At 49.7% G+C, this 19,520-nt stretch overlaps 2 protein-coding genes across 3 annotated transcripts in view; one reads left to right on the top strand and one right to left on the bottom strand.

Moving 5' to 3' along the window:
* Nucleotides 1-19,520, top strand: part of LOC310752274 (uncharacterized protein) — a 311,176-nt gene that overhangs the window by 135,537 nt on the left and 156,119 nt on the right. The window lies entirely within an intron of this gene.
* ELK1 (ETS transcription factor ELK1) lies at nt 1,755-18,877 on the bottom strand. Its single transcript, XM_083592243.1, has 6 exons — nt 18,220-18,877; nt 13,282-13,490; nt 11,193-11,618; nt 7,971-8,381; nt 6,657-6,758; nt 1,755-3,641 (listed from the first exon to the last, which is right to left on the bottom strand). The coding sequence occupies exons 1-6, from the start codon at nt 18,263-18,265 to the stop codon at nt 3,543-3,545; spliced, it is 1,293 nt and encodes a 430-aa protein (XP_083448369.1). The 5' UTR covers nt 18,266-18,877; the 3' UTR covers nt 1,755-3,542.

Raw genomic sequence — 19,520 nt, 5'->3', positions numbered from 1 at the left:
CGGTTTATCCTTCCACCCGCCACTTGGATACACTGGGCTCAGCCACAATGTATTCTTGTTCCCACCTGTTTTGCTATCGTGTAACTCATGGCTTATGATGGTGTACTCACAGTTTGCGCTAAAGCACACCTTACTTTATATACAAATCACACATGATTTGTTCATAGTTAACACTCATGGTTTGTACCTGATTGAGTTGCAGATTGCTGTTTACACAAAGTGCCTCATTTATTAAATAAATCTGTAAACCACCCCTTGTAAAGCACTTAAGATTTCTCCCAATGGGAGGCAATATGGAAGTGCAAAAAAGTATAATAATTATTACTATTAAATGCTACACAAAGGGATGATTAAAATTAACCACATATTTCTTTTAAAGCACAGAAAATGTGCCACTTAAAATGCTCTTCGGCCACCTCTTGTCTCTATCATCCAATCTCTACTCCCTCTTGGCTTCCTCTGGCTTCATAACTTGTGGTAGCAAGAGCGCATTTAGCATCATCGGCCACAAAAGAGCCAAAGGAATGAAGCCTATGCATCTTAATTACTTCTAAAGTTACAACTGGGTGTAAGCGAATCAGGGCCAAACTGGACACAAATGCAGCAGGTGTGTGTTTTCAAACTGCAAGAGGGGCAGATGGGTGGGGGCGATAACCTCTTACCCCACCCTTTCCATAGTTTTCTCGCAGCTAAACTCACTTTCCATATGGGATCCCTGCTGGTGGAAAAACCATGCAGAACAAACTGTGGGGTGGTAAGCTGTGAGTCAGGGAGGGTTTCATGTGCCTCATGCAGAAGACCTTCTCCCTTTGTCAGCTCCTCCCCAGCCTGAGTTTCAAGGTGGCATGGGGTCATATCCATGTTTAAATACATGGGCCTGTAGTCAACTAACCTGTCACCATAGCAAAAGCCAGTGCAAGGGCTCCCACTAGTGCAAAGGGGCCTTCTACCTCCCCCCCACACCCAGCTTTCCCCAAATGTGCTCTGGAGGATCAGGAGAACCCCCAGAACACCCCCAGGGGGAGGAGAGGAGGGGCTATTCCATCTGGCAAGCAGAAATGCTGGCATTGACAGAACTATCAGAAGAGCGTGACACAGAATTCTTCCCCATGGATTTCATGCCGTTGCTCTAGTTTGGCCCTCAGATACCAGAGAGAGAGAGATTTCAATGAAGTCACTCTTCATCCCCACATCCTGTGTGACCCAGGTGTACAGCTTGGCACAGTCAACTATCCTCTCCATTCAGTGAACCCTTCCCACAAGGAGGGAGGCCTTGTCGCGGAGGAGCTGCTGAGCATCTGCTACCAAGTCCCTGAATGCATGCATCCAGGGCTCTGGACAGCCTCCCTGGGCTCCCCTAAATCAGTGCTCAATGTTTCCCTGTTGCTGAAGTTGGGGGAATCTCAGTAATGGTAGACATGTTGTCTCACAGAGCAGCCTATCCATCGTTGCTGAACTTCTAACTGAGGGAACGTTCTGGGAACAATCTGAAAACCATGGCCCTGAAAACATGTCCCATAGTCTTCTGTCCACTTAAAAACCAAACACAACTGGAGAGCCAAGCGCTTCTCTTTCCCACTTGCTTTAAAATAAATCTTGATCTCCCACCCCCACCTTAAAAAATAGATATAAAAAATGGACAGATAAAAAGATAAATATAGCTTTAAACCATCTACTATTCTCTCAGTATGACTTTTTTGATAATAGATAAAACTGTGATATATACTCTGTGAAAAAATAGAAGGCGCCAGGAGTTCTGATTAGGAATCATATGATATTTCTGAAACACCATCTTTTCTGCTTCATTAACAAATAGTTCTGAGGAATCCCCACAAAAACCTCAAAGCAGAAGGGATGGAGTTTTCACGATCTGAGGACCCAAGTTAAAAACTCACCTTATGAAAAGACACAGCCCTTTTGTAAAGAGTCACAAATTCCCTTTTGATGTAACTGGAAGGAAGTGGGAAGCTGCAGAAAGAGGCTTAACTTCCTTTTCACTGTTTCCATAGAAAGCCTCCCCCTCCCCTGCCCCCTTGTTTGGGTTGTAGGAAATGACCAGGATACCCTCTAACGTGGGAATTTGTCACTGCGGCTTCCAGGGTGACTTGAGAGCTGGAAGTAAGTGAGGAGGTATGTGAGGACTTTCTCTTTAGTGACCAGTCAGCAAGTTAAACTTCCCCAGAAGATGGTCAACATCTGATATTTCTCCACTGAAGAAAGAAATGAAGCCATTAAGACCGACTCCCAAGTTGAAAGGATTAAGACTTCTCGCTTGGTCATTTCTGTGGTGACCTTTGTCGTCAGCAAATAAATTAAGGAAACCATTCTGTAAAGTCGGTGGGACTTCCATTCTCTGGTCTCCACATTGACGAACTGGTGACCTTTGACCTTTAGGTGCATCAGTACTGAGGTGCATGTAGAATAAAACAAAAACAGGGCTTACTCAGCTGCAGTTGTGATGTCAAATGGAATGTCTAACATATCCAAAAGAAACACCAGAAACATCTCCCACCTCACTGAGCCAAAGGACTCATGGACAACATTGTTTAGCCAGAACTATCATGGCTGACACTGCTACCTTTTCTGGCAAAACTGAACATGACTAGCAGTGCCTCCTCTTCCGGTGCTGACCAGCAAACACATCCAATGCATTTTCCTTTGCCATGCCAAGCCAATTAAAGAACACTCTGTGCCAAAACCATCTTTCGTGTAGTCTGAAGAAACATGACCAACTGTGCTTCCTCTTCTCCTTTCAGCCACAACAGATATGGTTAACCTTGACATCCTTACTTGCATCCAGCCACAAACATGGCTGAAATTCTTTTGGCCCAAAAATAGCTTGCACACCAACACCCTGATCATCCATAGTTGAAATCAACACACAATCAACACAAATATGGTTGGTGCTGCTTCTGCCCCCCTGCATACAACCAAAACAAACATTGCTGGCAGGGTCTGTACCTTTCTACCTTTGAACCAAGGCTCTCCTGAACAAGGAGAGAGGGAGCTGATGAGATGAGATAGTTGATTTACTTTGTAGGATGTCAGGAGATAGGTCGCCTTCTGGAACTTGGACCATCACCTCAACTCATCTCCATTATGAGACTGAATAGCAAGAAAGAGAATACGAAGGACAGCCCAAGCTGCTATACTAAAGGTAGATATGGGCAACCCCTTAACTGGGGCGGCGGGCGGCAAATAACTAAGGTTATAACCTCTTTGCCCCCAGAGAGGTATTTGAGGGTCACATGAAGCTTTTCAGAAGCAGGTAGGTGCAGCACAACAACTTCTTGGTGTTAGGGAGACACCGTTTAGTTTCAGAGGAACATCCTGGCCTATTCAAGGCAATTGGATGAGATCTGTTTGCTACACCATTTCCATCCTTCAAGCAGCTCATTAGTCCTTGGCTCACCAAAAGGATCCTCCGGCCAGTGAAGAGACACACAGTTGTCCATCCAGAGAAGTAATCCCAACTGCTTGGAAAGAAACTCAAACCAGCTCTTTGGCAGGAGTACAGGACACAGCGATGCTGAGCAGAAAAGCTATGGCTTCTGGGGTCCGGGAGAGAGGACTACAGGGGTGGAGAGTCCATCCACGCTGAGAGAGGGGATGTGAACTTGGGAGCTGGAATTGCTGGGAAACTGAAGAGAGAGGGGGAGGGAATTAAGATCTGCATACATTTATAACAAAAGTCAAAGACAGCTTTTCCTGGGCTTTGAGGGGGGGGCAATTTTGACCACAAAAGCAGAGAAGTGCAACTCTCCTCTGCTCCAAATCTCCCCCCCACCACCACCAAAAAACCCACACACAGAGAGAGAGCTCCAGATGCCTGGAAATGGGGTAAAAATTCAATTCAGTTCACTTTTACAGGTGAATCTACCTAATTTGCACACAAAATGAAACACAACCATCCTTTGAAATTTACACCTCTCCAAATTTTGCAAGGCCATTCTGCAGCCTTGTAATGTGTGCAACAACAGATACACTAGGGTAAAGTGTTATGAAAATGCGTATAATAGTGAAGATAACATACAAAAATGCTTTGTATTAGGGAACACTACTTTGCAAAAATGTGTGCATTTAGCAAAATTTCCTACAAACAGCTGTATATTAGAAGAAATTCACACTGAAATGTTGATGAATTTTAATAAATTTTAATACAAAATCACAGACTGATGTGGAAATGTGGAAAAATGAGCAACCAAAATTGACAGTTTCACCCATCAATCCCTATTGAAGCTCCACCAGAAGCAAGTGGCTGCATGTGTATGCAGAGCTTACCTGGAGCAAATAACTGGCGAGATGAGATATCCTCCCCGCCCCCCCCCCACTGGAAGCTTTCATTCTATGCACCACAGCAGAGACACATCAGGTTTCGTGCACTGTCCCTCAGATGCCACATCCGTCTCCCCCATGTCCCTCAATTCTTGCCCAATGCTAGGGCATATTTCACATGCATCCCCCAATTTAAACATTCGGTTATTTTTTTGTGTGAAGCCATGTACCGTAGATACCATGTTAGCCACAATTCACATCTATCCTGTAATTTCTTGAGAAACACTGCATTTTGATGCACTGCCCCCCAAAGGAACTTCAGATTTGAAAATGTCTATAGTGTGGACGCGGGTGGCGCTGTGGGTAAAACCTCAGTGCCTAGGACTTGCCGATCGTATGGTCGGCGGTTCGAATCCCCGCGGCGGGGTGAGCTCCCATCCTTCGGTCCCAGCTCCTGCCCACCTAGCAGTTCGAAAGCACCCTTAAGTGCAAGTAGATAAATAGGGACCGCTTTATAGCAGGAAGGTAAACGGCGTTTCCGTGCGCTGCGCTGGTGCTGGCTCGCCAGAGCAGCTTCGTCACGCTGGCCACGTGACCCGGAAGTGTCTCCAGACAGCGCTGGCCCCCGGCCTCTTAAGTGAGATGGGCGCACAACCCCAGAGTCGGACACGACTGGCCCATACGGGCAGGGGTACCTTGACCTTTACTATAGTGTGGACAGTGGGCGATTTTGGAATGTATCCAACCACCCTGACACCTGCAACGGGGTGCAAACGTGTTTTGAAACAAAGCAGAAAACCTGCCCTTGCTGCCTTTTAAGTTGGCAATGTGTGCATAGCCTCAGACTTCCACTCCTTTTCAGAACCCGCCCAACCCTTCAGCAATTAAGCTGTATAAAAGCCTCAAAGAAAGGTCATCTCCACACACTGTGGGGCCCTTACAAACTTTTGCCTTTTTGTTTTCTCCCTTAAATTCTAAATGTGCACCACCGCACCCATATGAATGACTGCAACGACATTTCACCCTAACCAAAATAAATGAACAAGTAGGCTATTTTTTAATGAAAGATGAAGGACAGGACCAAGGACAGCACATTATTTCTGCCCAGACCAATCACAAAAGCTTCTACCTACTGAATGAGGCACAATATTTATGGGAGTGGGGATGAATCAAAGCAGAGCACAGCCAGTTGTAAATCCCCAGAGGTGGTATAAAGTTTCACCCTGTTCTTATGTCAATACCCATCAGTCAGGACTGGCTGGATGAAGAAGAGTGGTAGGAGCCACCCACCCAAGAGCCCCCAGGGAGGGCACAGAAGACGATGACTTAGATCCCGGACACTGAAGGGCAGCCTGTGGAAGGGACAAGCTGGGAGGTGCCAGAAGCAAGGGGGCTGAGCGATGAAAGGGGGTCAGTCACAGTGGGAGCACAGACTCAGACAGAGGGGAGTCAGAGGCTGCCCTTGCCACACAGCAATGGGACAATCCCAGTCCTGCTGCCTCTCCTCCCCCTCTGACACCCGGCTTGAGAAGAGTCCTGCACGTTGCTGAGACCCTGAGCTCTCCCCCTTGACACAGCCTTTGTCTGCTTAGGAGGGAACCAGAGTACAAGGCTAGAGAGGGAAGGGTGGGGTCAGTTTCAGCAATGTCTCAGCTCTGGAGTCAGGCGAACCAAAGGACTCTGCTGTGGCATTATTTTCTGTTAATATAGAGCTAATTGCATTTCATGCCTTCCATGTGTGTGCCTGCCCTGTGGTTGATCTGACTCACTGACAGCTCCTTGACACTAAGGGAACCTTGGGAAGAGGGAAGGAAAGAGGGACCTTCTCCCCCCGCCCCCACCGAGTAGCAGCAATGGCAGCAGCAGAGCAGGTGGGATGTGGCACACTTTACAGGGAAACTGGTGGCCAGTTGAAGTTCCCCAGCAGCAGCAGCAGCAGCAGGTGCTCTAGTTAAGGGAGGTGGAGTGGGTCAAATCTGCATGGCAAAGCTATCCCTCCAGAAAACCAATGATCTTCTGCAATGCTTGGGAACCACATATTGCACATTAGCACTCAGGTGAGCCATTTGGTCTTCAGACACCACTTGCACATTTCAAATTTTGTCCCAACTATGAGGATTACAAAGAAGGAAGGAAGGAAGGAAGGAAGGAAGGAAGGAGCATATACACCCAAGTGGTCAAGTGCATGCTGGATACCAGAATTTACACTTGCACAGGGGGATTCCAGATGTGCAAGAAAACACACAGCTTGTTATATTCCCTTTGTAACCAAGCTCCAGACTCCCCAAACAAACCCGATTGTCTCTCTGGCTCTACCCATAATCTTCCACCCTCACCCCCCACCTCAGTCCTTCTGTAAGACCTAGGATCTTACATCATACCTGGAAGGAGAGCTTGGCTGGGCTGCGGGGTGCGATGGGGCTGAGTGTGCTCCAGAAATGGATGGTGGGTGGCAAGGAACTCGGAGTGAGCAGCACTGGGGTCTGCAAAGAAAATCAGGACGTCACAACCAGAACACGAAATGGTTGGTGGCAGAGAGAAAACAGCACTCCTTTAAGAATCCTAGTCCAGCTCCATTGGCCTGTTTTCTGTGTCTGGCTCTGAGAAGGCCGAGGGCAGGACTAAGGGATTAGATTTTGGCACAGCGAAAGGTAAGAGGCAGGAGCGTCTGAAGGAGCTGTCTCCACCCCCATCGTTCTGCAGCGCCGAGGGCCTTCTGGCGGTTCCCTCATTGCAAGAAGTGAGGTTACAGGGAACTAGGCAGAGGGCCTTCTCGGTGGTGGCACCTGCCCTGTGGAATGCCCTCCCATCAGATGTCAAGGAAATAAGCAGCTATCCTATTTTAAAAGAAATCTGAAGGTAAGTTTTTAATATTTAATGCTGTATTGTTTTTAGCACTTGATTGGGAGCCGCCCAGAGTGGCTGGGGAAACTCAGCTAGATGGGTGGGGTATAAATAAATTCTTATTATTCTTATTATTATTCTTATTATTGCCATTTAAAGACAAGAGAGCACATTCTGCCTTCTCCTGCAGCACAGGGTTCTAGGTAGTAGCTGAGGACAACGAGGCTAGTTGGCTATAGGAAGTGGGTGCAATTTTATGAGGCCATTCTTCTTCATATGTGTTGCTCTTTGGAGCTATTTGTACTTAACGCTACCAGTGGCAAAGGGCTCCTGACCTGCACCTTTGACTGCCACTCAGAAGAGACAATTTTGGCAGAGTTAGCTTGTTGTGTGAAGCGAAAAGGCAACCTCCTTTGCACCTGATGATCCAACTGGCGCAGTTCACAACTTGAGGTTGGGACAGTGGGTGGTGGGTGAGAACACCCTTCCCCAATGCCATAAAACAAACTGCCAGCAAATCCCTTTGCTGCACAAAACAGTCTCTCTGGGCTGGTAACCAAAGTGCCGCTTGATGGGCCAGATTTGGGCTCTGGAGCCCCACTTGCCAATTCCTGCCTGCCTGAGCCATGTGCATATCTGTTGGTTGGTTGGTTGGTTGGTTGGTTGGTTGGTTGTACAAAGCAGAAGTCACATTTGCCATCCAGGCGGAATGTTAAGCATCCCATTCAAATCAGGCACATCCTCCCTGACAAAAACAATTTTGGAAAAGATACCCTAGTTCTACCCCCCAGTTTTCTGGGAAACGAATGAAGTCCGGTCCCAACGGGGCCAACTGAGAAACATGGTCTCACCAGTGCATGAGAAGAAATGACCGTGGTTGGGGTCAGCGTACTCCCTGCCCCTCCAGGTGCCAAGAGACTGTTCACAGTGGCATTCACTTTCTCCTGGGTTGGCAGTGAAGGTAGCTCCAGGACTTTGGGCTTCTTGCCCTTTTGGGGCTGTCCCTCAAGAGACACGGCTGCTGGTCTGGGGGACTGAGCTTCCTCTTTCAGCAGACCACCCCCCTCCTCTGGCAGCTCAGCCTCCAAGGACACCTTCTCCAAAGAGGCCTTCTCTGAAGGCAAGGTCTCCTCCTTGACTCCAGCCTCCATTAAGACCAGCAGAGCAGCTGCTTCCCCATCAAGGTCAAGGTTCTCTTCCACCTTCACCAGAACCTTCTCATCAAGGGGGGGAGGATCCAATGGGCTGGGCTCCACTATGACCTGGATGACAGGAAAAATAAATAGAAGGAAGGGAAGAATCAGTCAAGTGGTCTCTCATGCAAAGAGAGGGTTGGGTCCCCCCCCCTATCAAGCAATATGTACATTTTATGAAATAAATTATGAATTTGCTAGTGCCCTCCCCAGCTTCACTTAACCCCCAACCTTGTTTCAGGAATCCTTCCTCAATCCTGCTCTGCTTTTCAGCTTTGCTCACCTGGGACCCATTCATTTACTCTGCTCTCCTTGTTGGCATTCAACCAAATTCTTGCCCTAGCAAAAGGATTAGCGGGATTCCCCGCCCCCAGCCTCAACCTGTGCCATCCCCAAATCTGCTCCAGAGGGATTGGGAGAAACCCCAGAACACACAAGGAGAACACTGGCCCTGATGGAATGTTCATCTTAAGTCTACGTTGACCACAACCCCTGGACTTCAGGCCTCACAAGTGCTGTCTTGGGGAGGTCAGATCTAAAGGCCTGACCATTCTCACATTCTCTTTCCTTCACAAAGGCCTGTTGGATACTAACAAGAAGGGCAGGAAAATGAAGGGCATCCCCAGCAATACACCCAACATTCAGAAACAGATGGTCTCAGAAAAAGGAATCCTACCAAACAGACTCCCTGGAAAAGACCCTGATGTTGGGAAAGATGGAGGGCACAAGGAGAAGGGGACAGAGGACGAGATGGTTGGACAGTGCTCTCAAAGCTACAAACATGAGTCTGACCAAACTGCGGGAGGCAGTGGAAGACAGGAGTGCCTGGTGTGCTCTGGTCCATGGGGTCACGAAGAGTCGGACACGACTAAATGACTAAACAACAACAACCACCAAACATATATGGCTGTTACCAACTTTTTTTCCTAATACTTCCTTTACTGTGCCTCATGCTCTGCCGGTATCCCTGCGGATGCCTGTTTGAGACCTCTTCTATTCCATCCATTTGCTGTTTCCTGAATGCATTGTGGCCCCCAGTCCATGCTGCTGAGTCACACCTGCTCTCCTGATCCCTGGTTTCTGCTTTATGTTCTCCTGCTCTTGTCGACACAAAGCTCCCCAGCTCCCACTCCTGTCCCAGCAAGTTCTCAAGTCAGGGGCGGAGGAAGGGGGTGGGGGCGGTCCACCCTGGGTGTCACCAGAGGGGGGTGACAAAATGCCAGGCGGCACTCACCGTGGGGCCTGCAGCCTGCCCGAGCCACACATCTCTCCTGGGAGTGATGCAGTGGCTTGGGTGCCCGCAGGCTCTGCACTGCCCCAAACAGTCCGCCCACTGCCTCCCCCTCAGCTGTAGGGCGGCTGAGTGGGAGGAGGCCGGCAGACTCCTTGGAGGCCTGCCCCAGCTCGCCCTGCCCTGCAGGCAGCTGGTCCCACCCCTGGGCACAAGGCACACACGCCGCCCCAGGCGCCTAATCGGCTTGCTCCGCTGCTGCCTTAAGTACAGCGTTTCACAAAAGAAATACTTCCACTTGCTGACAGGTTTTTTTGCTTTTTGTAATGCATTCCACTCACTGTACCTCAATGCACTTTGGCACTGTGAAATGAAAGCCACAGAAATTGTGGGTGGTATGTTAATGAAGAGCAAATTATAAGACACTGCTTAATGGGGGCTTCACTTTTCTGTGAACCATCCTGAGACCCCTGGGTATAGGGTGGTATATAAATTCAATAAATAATAATAATAATAATTAACTGCATATCAGTTCATCTTCATATCAGAAACTTCATGCACCTGCAAACTAAGCTCCGACCAGCATGATATATAAAAAGGCACAAAGTCAAGGTGTTCCCATCCCAAGTGTGCACAGCACAAAATCTACTGCCAAGTGTGTGGGGTTCTGGAACCACAGCCTTTACAAAAAAATAAAAACCAACCCAAACGCAAATTTGTGGAGAATGGCGGGATTTATGCTTTCAGATGCAGACTGACAAGCATAAGATGGGATGGGGAAGCTTCCCAGGCTTGATGTGAAAAGCTTCACTTGCTTTATGTCAGGCTGCTGCTAAGAGGCAAGACTAGCAAATGGCGCTGGCACCTCTAATAATGTCTACCAAGGATGAAAAAGAGACATGAGGATGGGCAGAACTTCCAGCAGGAAGGACATGGTGAATGGGTGTGCCTTCTGTGCACCTCCTCTTCTCAGGGCCAGCTATGTGAGCCCCCACCGGCCTTCTTTATTGCTGCTGCTGCTGCAGCTGCTGCTGCCTGTTCAACATCCCTGTCTGAGTTCGAGAGCAGTGACAGCAAGAGCTTCTACCTCCAGGCCCAAATTGGGCCCAGGGGGAGAGAGCAAGGAGATGGACAGCTGTGACCATGGGAAGGAGGAGGTGCGTCCAATCAGGGCATCTTGCTGCAGGGCCACCAAAAGCCTTCTCCAGTCTTGTTCACTTATCGTCAGCCTGCTTCCAGTCAGTTGCTGTTTTCTGGTGGGATTCAATCACATACTGTACCGTCAAATAATTCTGCACAGTTATAATGGATTGGGAGGTCTTACACAATAAAGCTTGGCCTTTTTGCTATGAGGACAGTGAATGGCAGAAAGGCACTGCAAAGTGTGGGATAATACTTGCTTTGACACAGCGTCACCTAACTTCTAGCAAATAAACCCAAAAGAATGCTAATTATTTTGCCAACTACTCTGCCTGCAAACAAATCAGGAGGAAAACTCAAAGAACAGGCCTTCTTTTGAAATATATAGAACCTCCAGCCATCTATCCCTTTGGAACCAAAGTCCTGTCCTTCCAGCAAAGTGGAATGCACTACCTGGAGTCGCTTGCGGCTCTGAAAAAGCAAAACCTTCCACCACTTTTGTGACTTACCTGCAGGGGCTCCTGAGACTCCTCTGGCTCCTCAATCCTGATGTGCAGCTGAGGCGGATTGTCCACTGTGGCCAAGGAGGGGGGTGGTGGTTCAGGGGCAGCAGCAGGGGGTGGCACTGTGGGCACGAGCTCTGTCTCCTGGCGGGAGACCCGTCCAGCGGGCGAAGGAGCCTGCAGCGACTGAATGGTGAAAGTGGAGTAGAGCCCAGAGCGCATATACTCATTCCGGCTGCTGCGTGGGGCACCCCCAGCTCCACGCAGGGCTTTGGGGGCCCCAAAAGACCCCTCGCCCCCTTTTGCTTCACTCTGCACCTGCTCAGGCCTTTTGGCTCCTCCCTCATCCTTTACTCCCTCCATGCTTGAAAGCTCCGGGTAAGAGACAAATTTGTAGACGAATTTCTGCCCACTGACTTTACGGATGATATTCTGGAAGGAACAGAGGGTGGCAAAATTAGCACAGCACAGGGTACAGTGATCAAACTACATCTGCCATGCATCTCACAGAGGCTCCGTCAATGGTATCTTCCAGAAAGGGAGTCTGGTGTGTTCTAGACTTGCTAGGCTACAATTTCCATCAACCCTGAACTTTCCCAATGCTCATGGGAGCTGATGAGAGTTGGAGTCCAACCGCATCTGGAAAACACAGCAGTGGCCACCCCTGACTTGGGGCATACATGGATGCCAGGCTGGCACCTGAGCTGCCTCTGCTTGCTGCTGAAACCACACAGCCAAGACCAGGCATACTGTATGCTTTGTACATGAAAATTACATGCCACAATAAAACTCAAATTCTGCACCAAGAAAAGATTAATACTCTGACCAGCATTAATTATGTCATTTGTAAATATTTTCCTGTATGGCATGATTTATTATTTTTGTGGAGAGAAACAAGCTCTGCCCCCTCCCTCACTGTTGTTGTTTTAAAAATGAAGATAGATATTTGAAGAGAATTCACAGCAGGTTCTTCACCCCTGGCAACAGCATACCTTTGTAGATTTCTTCATTTTATTTAAAGAGAAAAATGGATTTTTTTTTTTACATTGCAGAACGACTCCTGTGAGTAGAGCTGTGTAGATGATGTCCCGGCTGCTTTGCAGAAACAGAGTCACACACGCACAAACACCCACAACCCCCAGCCCTGGGTAGGTAAGAAATACAGTTATGGTCAACAGACAAGCAGCAATCCACCTGATGAAAGCTAAGAGTCCCTAGATGTCCCTTTAAGGGAGTTAGTCACAGAGATATGGTTTTGATCTTGCTTGAAAGTAAAAGTCATCAGACTTGGTTACAGGTGTATGTGTGGGTATAAAGAAACAGTAGTTCTGAGACACCCACAAAGAAATCCTGTGCAAGTTCACGTAAGAGCAAAGTCCCACTGTATTCCGTGGGGCTTAATCCAAGGGCAGAGATAGAAGCAGAGAAGCGGAAGATGACTAATGGGAGATCTCTCTGGAGATCTGATATCAGGTGGTGGATTAACTGGGTGCTCTTGGCCTCCACTAATGATTCATCTATACATTTGTAAACAAAAACAAAAACAAAAACAAATATTACACAAATGTCATAGGTTTCCAGTGCTGTCTCTTCCAAAGGTAAAATACCCTGTGTGGTGGTGTGCTGTCCCTGGAACTTCTTGCCACTTGGGGAAGTGGGGAGCATTTGTATGGACCATAGCCAGGATGCTTCCAGATCAGCCCTGCTGCTCTGCCTCTGTCTTCACCCTTACACAGCCAACACTCAGCCTTCCGAGATTTCACACACTCTCAAGCTTCTCATTGCACAAATAAGGGCTAGGCATGTGCTTTAAAGAGAGAGGGAGTGATGGGGTGGGGGGCGGGGGTTGAATGTGAGATTCTCATAATGCTGAACTCTACTTTTGATGCCCACCAATCCTTCTCTTTTGGTAAATATGCAAAGACTGCACACACACCTCACCCCAAATACCCTTTTTTACTTTCCAGTGCATTCTCCTTCACAGGTAACTGATCCTGAAAAGGCTGATCTGAAGGGGAAAGCAAGGCAGGGTTAATCTAGGAGTCCTTGGTCTTCTGCAAGGGAGATGCTGGGAAGCCAGACTGCAGACTCCCACCTTGTCATAGTAGTAGCGCAGGGCCCGACTCAGCTTGTCGTAGTTCATGTTGGTCTTGTTCTTCCGCAGCCCCCAGAGCCGTGCGACTTCCTCAGCATCAACTAACTTGAACTCTCCGTCGTTGGATGTCCATGCGATGAGATGTCCGTTGCTCTGCTGCTCCAGCAGCTGCAGGAGGAATTGCCACAGGGTGACGGAGGGATCCATGACTAGAGGGGACAAAGGGAGACAGAGAGGCAGCCAGGTCAAGGGTGCTGTTTATGACGTGTTCCTGTTCCCTTGGGGGTCGGGGCAGTTTATACCGTCAGAAGAATCAAGCAGTACAGCTTTTCCTGAATGACAGGTTAGGAAAGCACCTATCTAAATGCTCCTGGGTCCAGGAGGGAACAATTCCCTTCACAGAAAAGCAGCATATCAGGGGAAAGGTCAGGCTAAATGCTGCTTTACATGCTAGAATTCTGTATGCAAGGAGGTGCCTCCCTTTCCTCCTTGGGGAGCAATGATGTCATTCCCTCATTCGGATCCTGAAGTGATCCAGCCCCAAAAAGTCCCTTTATGTGTTGCTTGATGTTGCCTCAGCTTTACTGTGCTGAGGAGCAGGCAGCTGTGTGGGCCTGATTCTACACACGTTCCTGTCACTTGCCTGGGCCACTCAGAGTTACACTCCACCTTTGCAGATCACCTGTTGATCTACAGTCTTCCAGGGGACCATTTAATGACAATTCAACCCACTGTACAAGCACAGCACAAAACACAACAGATGCAGCAAGAAAGCAGGTGCAGTGGTACCTTTTCCATCATTTTGTTGACTGTATCCTTTTGGGACCAGCAAATTAGGGAGGCTGCAAGAAACTCACTACACAGCAGTCAAGTTACCACTAGTGACAGTTGGAAACACCGGCTGCCAAGTTGTGCGTGTGCTTCTTCCTTACAGGGTTAAGTTTATGTCACAAGTTCTATGGTGGTAGTTGATTATATGTCTCAGGCAATTTGCTTGCCACTGGAAGATGTGCAGTGATCATTTGCCCATAACTGTTCCTAATAATATTCTACAAACACTTGTAGAAGATGAAAAGATAACAGTTGAAAACATAATCGCTGACTGCTCTGCCTTATCCAGGCACAAAACAATTTGCAAAAATCATTTGCCACCAACCAGTGCTTTTTTTCTAAAAAAAATGTTTAGGGGTTTTCTCTTTTTCCCACTCATATTGAAATATTGCCCCTCAATGAGGCCAAACTTAGATTCACAAAATGTTTAGGGGTATGTATACCCCGTTCCCCCAGAAAAAAAGCACTGCTGCCAACTGAGTATGCAGTAAAAACTTATCAGTTCTTGCTCCAAATTTAGTTCCGGCCCACTTCTTGAGAATAATGATTACACCTTGTTCTGGGATAAACCTGTTATACCAAAACAATAGATTGCAACAGAGCAGACATCATTCTGGTATACAATGCACAGGAACACAGAAAGCTGCCTGCGACCAAAGCAGATCATCAGTATTGTTGACGCTGACTAAAAGCAGCTCTTCCGAGTCCATGATCCCACCTGGAGATGCCAGGGACTTAACCTTGGATGTTTTGCAAAGCATCTGTTCTACCTCTCAGCTCCAGCCCTTGCACCTAAACACCCCAACTGCTAAAACAGCTACTATAATAGATCTTTAAATACTTCTCTCTTTCACACACATGCACAGACACAAAACAAGAGCATTTACAAACTAGCCTTGGAAATAAAGTGTGCCAGTAAATTCACTGCAACTTGTACATGTCCCCTCTTGATATCAGCCCCAGGAGTTGTTCAAACTGCCCTGAAGCAAAACTTGATGCATGTGTGCCAGCAGACCTATGAAATACAATATAGGAGGTTGTCATTCTCCAAGCTTGTCATATATACATAAGTCTAAAACCAGGATTTTCCTAAATAACACTAGACAGTTCTTATACAAAGAGGCTGAGGAAATCAGATTTCTACCTGAGTAAGCAGCACAACATCCCAGAAGAGACAGGATGGATGAATGGGGCACCAATGCACACCATGCTTTACAGTGGAACATAAACGAAAAAGGCAGGTCTCTGCACTGAGCAGCTTCCAATTGACACCAGGAAAGGAAGGAGAGCTGACAAGGAAGAATGCAATGGCACCTACTAAGGCTGAGTTTCTGTAGGGGGTGAGAACTGAGAGCCTATGGCAAGTGCTTCACAGAAAGGTGTGTTTTAATGGTAAATTTGAAAGAAGAAATAGGAATATAGTAGTAGTAATCAGTGCTTTTTTCTAAAAAAAAAAAATTATATGTTTCGGGGTACTCTCATTTTGACTCAAGAAGATCACCATTTTATAGTTCAAATCAGGAAAAATAAACACAGTAAATGGACAAAAGTACAAAGATTCACAAAATGTTTAGGGGTATGCATGCCCCTGTGTCCCCACTGAAAAAAGCACTGATATTTGTTTGTTTGTTTGTTTGTACCCCATCCATCTTACTGGGTTGCCCCAGCCACTCTGGGTGGCATCCAGCATATATAAAAACATTAAAACATCAAACATTAAAAGCTCCCCTTCAAGTGTTTTCTAAAAGTTGTGTAGTTATCTCCTTGACATCTGACGGGAGGGCATTCCACAGGGTGGGCGCCACTGCTGAGAAGGCCCTCTGGCTGGTTCCCTGTAACTTTGCTTTTCACAGTGAGGGAACCGCCAGAAGGCCCTCGGAGGAGGACCTCAGTGTCCCAGCTGAGGGATGGGGGTGGAGACGCTCCTTCAGGTCTACAGGGCCAACACTGTTCAGGGCTTTAATGGTCAGCACCAACACTTTGAATTGTGCTTGGAAATGTACTGGGGGCCAGTTTAGGACTGGTGCTATATGGTCCCAGCAGCTGTTCCCGTCACCAGTCTAGCTGCCGCATTCTGAATTAGTTGTAGTTTCCAAGTCATCTTCAAAGGTAGCCCTACGTAGGGCACATTGCAGTAAGCGGGAGATAACCAGAGCATGTACCACTTTGGCGAGACAAGGCAGAGGCAGGGAGGGTCTCAGCTGGTGTACCAGATGGAGCTGGTAGACAGCTGCCCTGGACACAGAATGGACCTGTGCCTCCATGGACAGCAGTGTGTATATATATATATATATATATATATATATATATATATATAGTATGGCCTATATAGGCATTCCTTGGAGGGACTTCCAGGAATAAGGGCAGCAAGAGAGTAAAGGGCAGAGACATTTAACTATGGCAGTTCCCATTTCTCTATATACATCCAAAAGGAATCAGTACTGAGGTGTGGTCTAAACCACAGCGCCACCCACAAGTTTGGTGGTTCGAATCCCTGCAATTGAGTGAGTTCCCGTTGCTCTGTCCCAGCTCCTGCCAACCTAGCAGTTCGAAAGCACACCAGTGCAAGTAGATAAATAGGTACCGGTGCGGCGGGAAGGTAAATGGTGTTTCCGTGCGCTTTAGTTTCCGTCACGGTGTTCCGTTGCGCCAGAAGCGGTTTAGTCATGCTGGCCACATGACCTGGAAAGCTGTCTGTGGACAAAAGCCGGCTCTCTCGGTCTGAAGCAAGATGAGTGCTGCACCCCATAGTCAAGTCTGACTAGATTTAACTGTCCAGGGGTCCTTTACCTTTTACATGTGCATGCATGAGGAGCCGTGGGCAGAGGGGCTCTAGGAAGCTGTGCAAGTGACATTTGCAGGCTGTGCCAGAGCCCAGTATAACAAGAGACAGACAGATCTGTTCCAAGTGCAAGGGAAGGACACTCTCCTTCATGGCTGGGATTGATACATGCCCAGGACATGCACTAGAGGCAGGATCCATGCACGGGAGGGAGAAGCTGGAATAACAACTTCCTTTGGCAGAATACAGAGTGCACAACCACCAGACAGTAATCAGAAAATGGAAGGGACTATTCACTTGTGTCCCCTAGACTTTAATCTCCAGCTGTCCTTGCCTCATATCCTATTGGTGGCCTTCAAAGAGTGATTAATTTCTAAAATGGAAGCAAATGGCGGTGAGGTATTATTATTTTTTGGTCACATCCCACTACTAGATATGTGAGGAGCAGTTGTGGTTATTCAGTGTTAAATGAAAGGTAACTCTGCACATGCTCAGAATCACACACTCTGGACAGCAGTCTTGCTGTGGCCTGGCTAAGTCCAAGCCTGAATCCTGGACCCCGCCTGGGATGGGCCTCCTTCCTCTCTTAGCTCCCCTTTGCATCCCCATCAGCGCCAGGCCCACCCCTCCCTTGCTTCAGCTGACAACCCCCGAATTGCCACAGGGAAGGGTCCTCTGTCAGCCTCCGGTTTACCTTCCCTCCTAGGAGGCAACCCCCCCCCCCCATCTGACTCTGGGGAAAGAAGGGCCTGCACCGGATCAGGAAGAGGAGCTGCAGGGATGGACAGGCAAAGAAGGCTGATTTGGCTCCTCTCCTGCTGCTCCATCCCCCCCCCCCCCCGAATCTTTGGATTTGGCCTAAAGAAAGGATTTTCTGGTGCTGGATTTAATACGAAACCCCATCAAACACTCCGTAATCCGGCAGTTAATGCCGAGTGCGGAGGCGGCAGGGGGCGGAGAGATGGGGGGCAGGTGGTGATCTCGAGGGCAGGCAGAGGCTGGGAAGAGTCTCTCGGCATTCGCAGCGCAGGAGATCTGAAGAGCGAAGTGGGCAGCCCAGCAGCGGAGCGGCTTTTGGCAGGAGAGCCCGGGAGCCCGAGCGCGCTCCTCGCCAGAAGGGGCTGCAACTCGGTCCGAGGGAGACTGCGCTCCGGGCGCCGCGGCTGCTGCCCGGGGACACCCACCTGCCCATGGGGCGAAGGCGGTGCTGGGGTCCCCGGGCAGGCGGCCTGGCGGGGCCAAAGGGCTCTGCCCCCCGGTGCCCCCCAGGCAGAAAGGAGGCAGCGTCGTCCGGGCGGGGTCGCCCTCCATCCCCAGCTACTCACCCGTCAGCAAGGCGGCAGCCGCCGCGCCCGAGCCGGGAGGCTCCATGGGCTGCGCGGCGCGTCCCGGGCGAGGCTGCCGGCGGGCTCCAAGTTGCTTCTGGCCCCGCGGGACGCGCGGGTCCCTCTCTCCCCGGGGGGCTGGGGGGAGGCGGCGGCCCCGCTCTTCTTCTTCTTCTTCTTCTTCCTGCCTCCGACCGAGCCGCGCAGGCCGGGTCCCTCGTCGGGGAGGCAGCGTTGACGGCGCCGTCACATGCAAAGCACGGAGGCGGAGCTGGCGCCCGGACGCCTGGGTCCTTTCCCGGCGGCGCGGGGCGGGGGAGGGGAGAGAGGTTCCGGCCGGACTCCTGGGCCCTCCTCTCGCTCCTCTGGCGGGAGCCCGGAGGTGCCAGATCTCCCGGGTCCGCTCGGTACTAACTGGGGAGGGGGAGGAGTTAAGCGAGGGCGCCGGGACTCCTGGGTCCTCTCCCAGTTCAGCAGGGAAGGATCTGGACCCGGGGAGGGGACTGGAGGGGGAGAGCGAGCGCCAGGACTCCTGGGTCCTCTTCTGCCAGCCGAGAGGATCCGGGCCAACTGCTCCTGGGTCTCTGCGCCAGGACCGAGGAGGAGAGAGAGGCGCGGGGCCCCGGGGCGCCGGGCCCAGCCGGGTCTGAGCAGGGCGCGGGGGGCGGGCGGGGGCTTGTCCTGCCAGTGCGGGGCCGCCCCTTGGCCTCCTCCTGCCCCCACGTTGCGAGGGGGCTGCCTGGCACAACTGCCAGCCCACCACCCGCTCGCCCCCTCGCCATCCTTGCGCGCCCCCGCGGTTGCCGCGGCAACGGAGGGAGGGGATGCAGGCGGAGGCGCGCGCGGGGTGCGGGGCGTCGAGAGGAAGTGAAGGAGGTTGCTGCCATGGGAACCTCTCTGCCTCTGCCGGGGGCTCCGCCGCCCAAGGTCGCCCAGGGCCTCGATCGCTATGGAAACCAGGCTGAGATGGCAGGGAGACCTGCGCATCCTGGCCAGACTCCGGTGGTGCTGGCAAGCTGCTCCATCCAAGGAACAGCCGCCTACCTGGCAGACTTGTTGTCAGGATAACCAAGCTCACGTGTGTCAAGTGCTCAGATTTAGGGCTTAGGCTGCAATCATATCTACACCCAAGTGGAAGTCTTTACTTCTGAACAGACATGCACAATCGATCTGTTTCCCATGAAGACAGAGAGATGAGTGGCCCACAGCAATTGCAAAGGATATTTCTTTAACCACTGAAAAGCTAGAGTCCACACACATCAGGGTTTAGGACAGAGGTTGTCAGCATGTTGTTGGTGTAG

This window comes from Podarcis filfolensis (assembly GCF_964270895.1).
Source record: "Podarcis filfolensis genome assembly, chromosome: 17".
NCBI lineage: Eukaryota > Metazoa > Chordata > Lepidosauria > Squamata > Lacertidae > Podarcis > Podarcis filfolensis.
The sequence above is the reverse complement of the archived record's forward strand: the minus strand, read 5'-3'. Positions and strand labels throughout refer to the sequence as shown.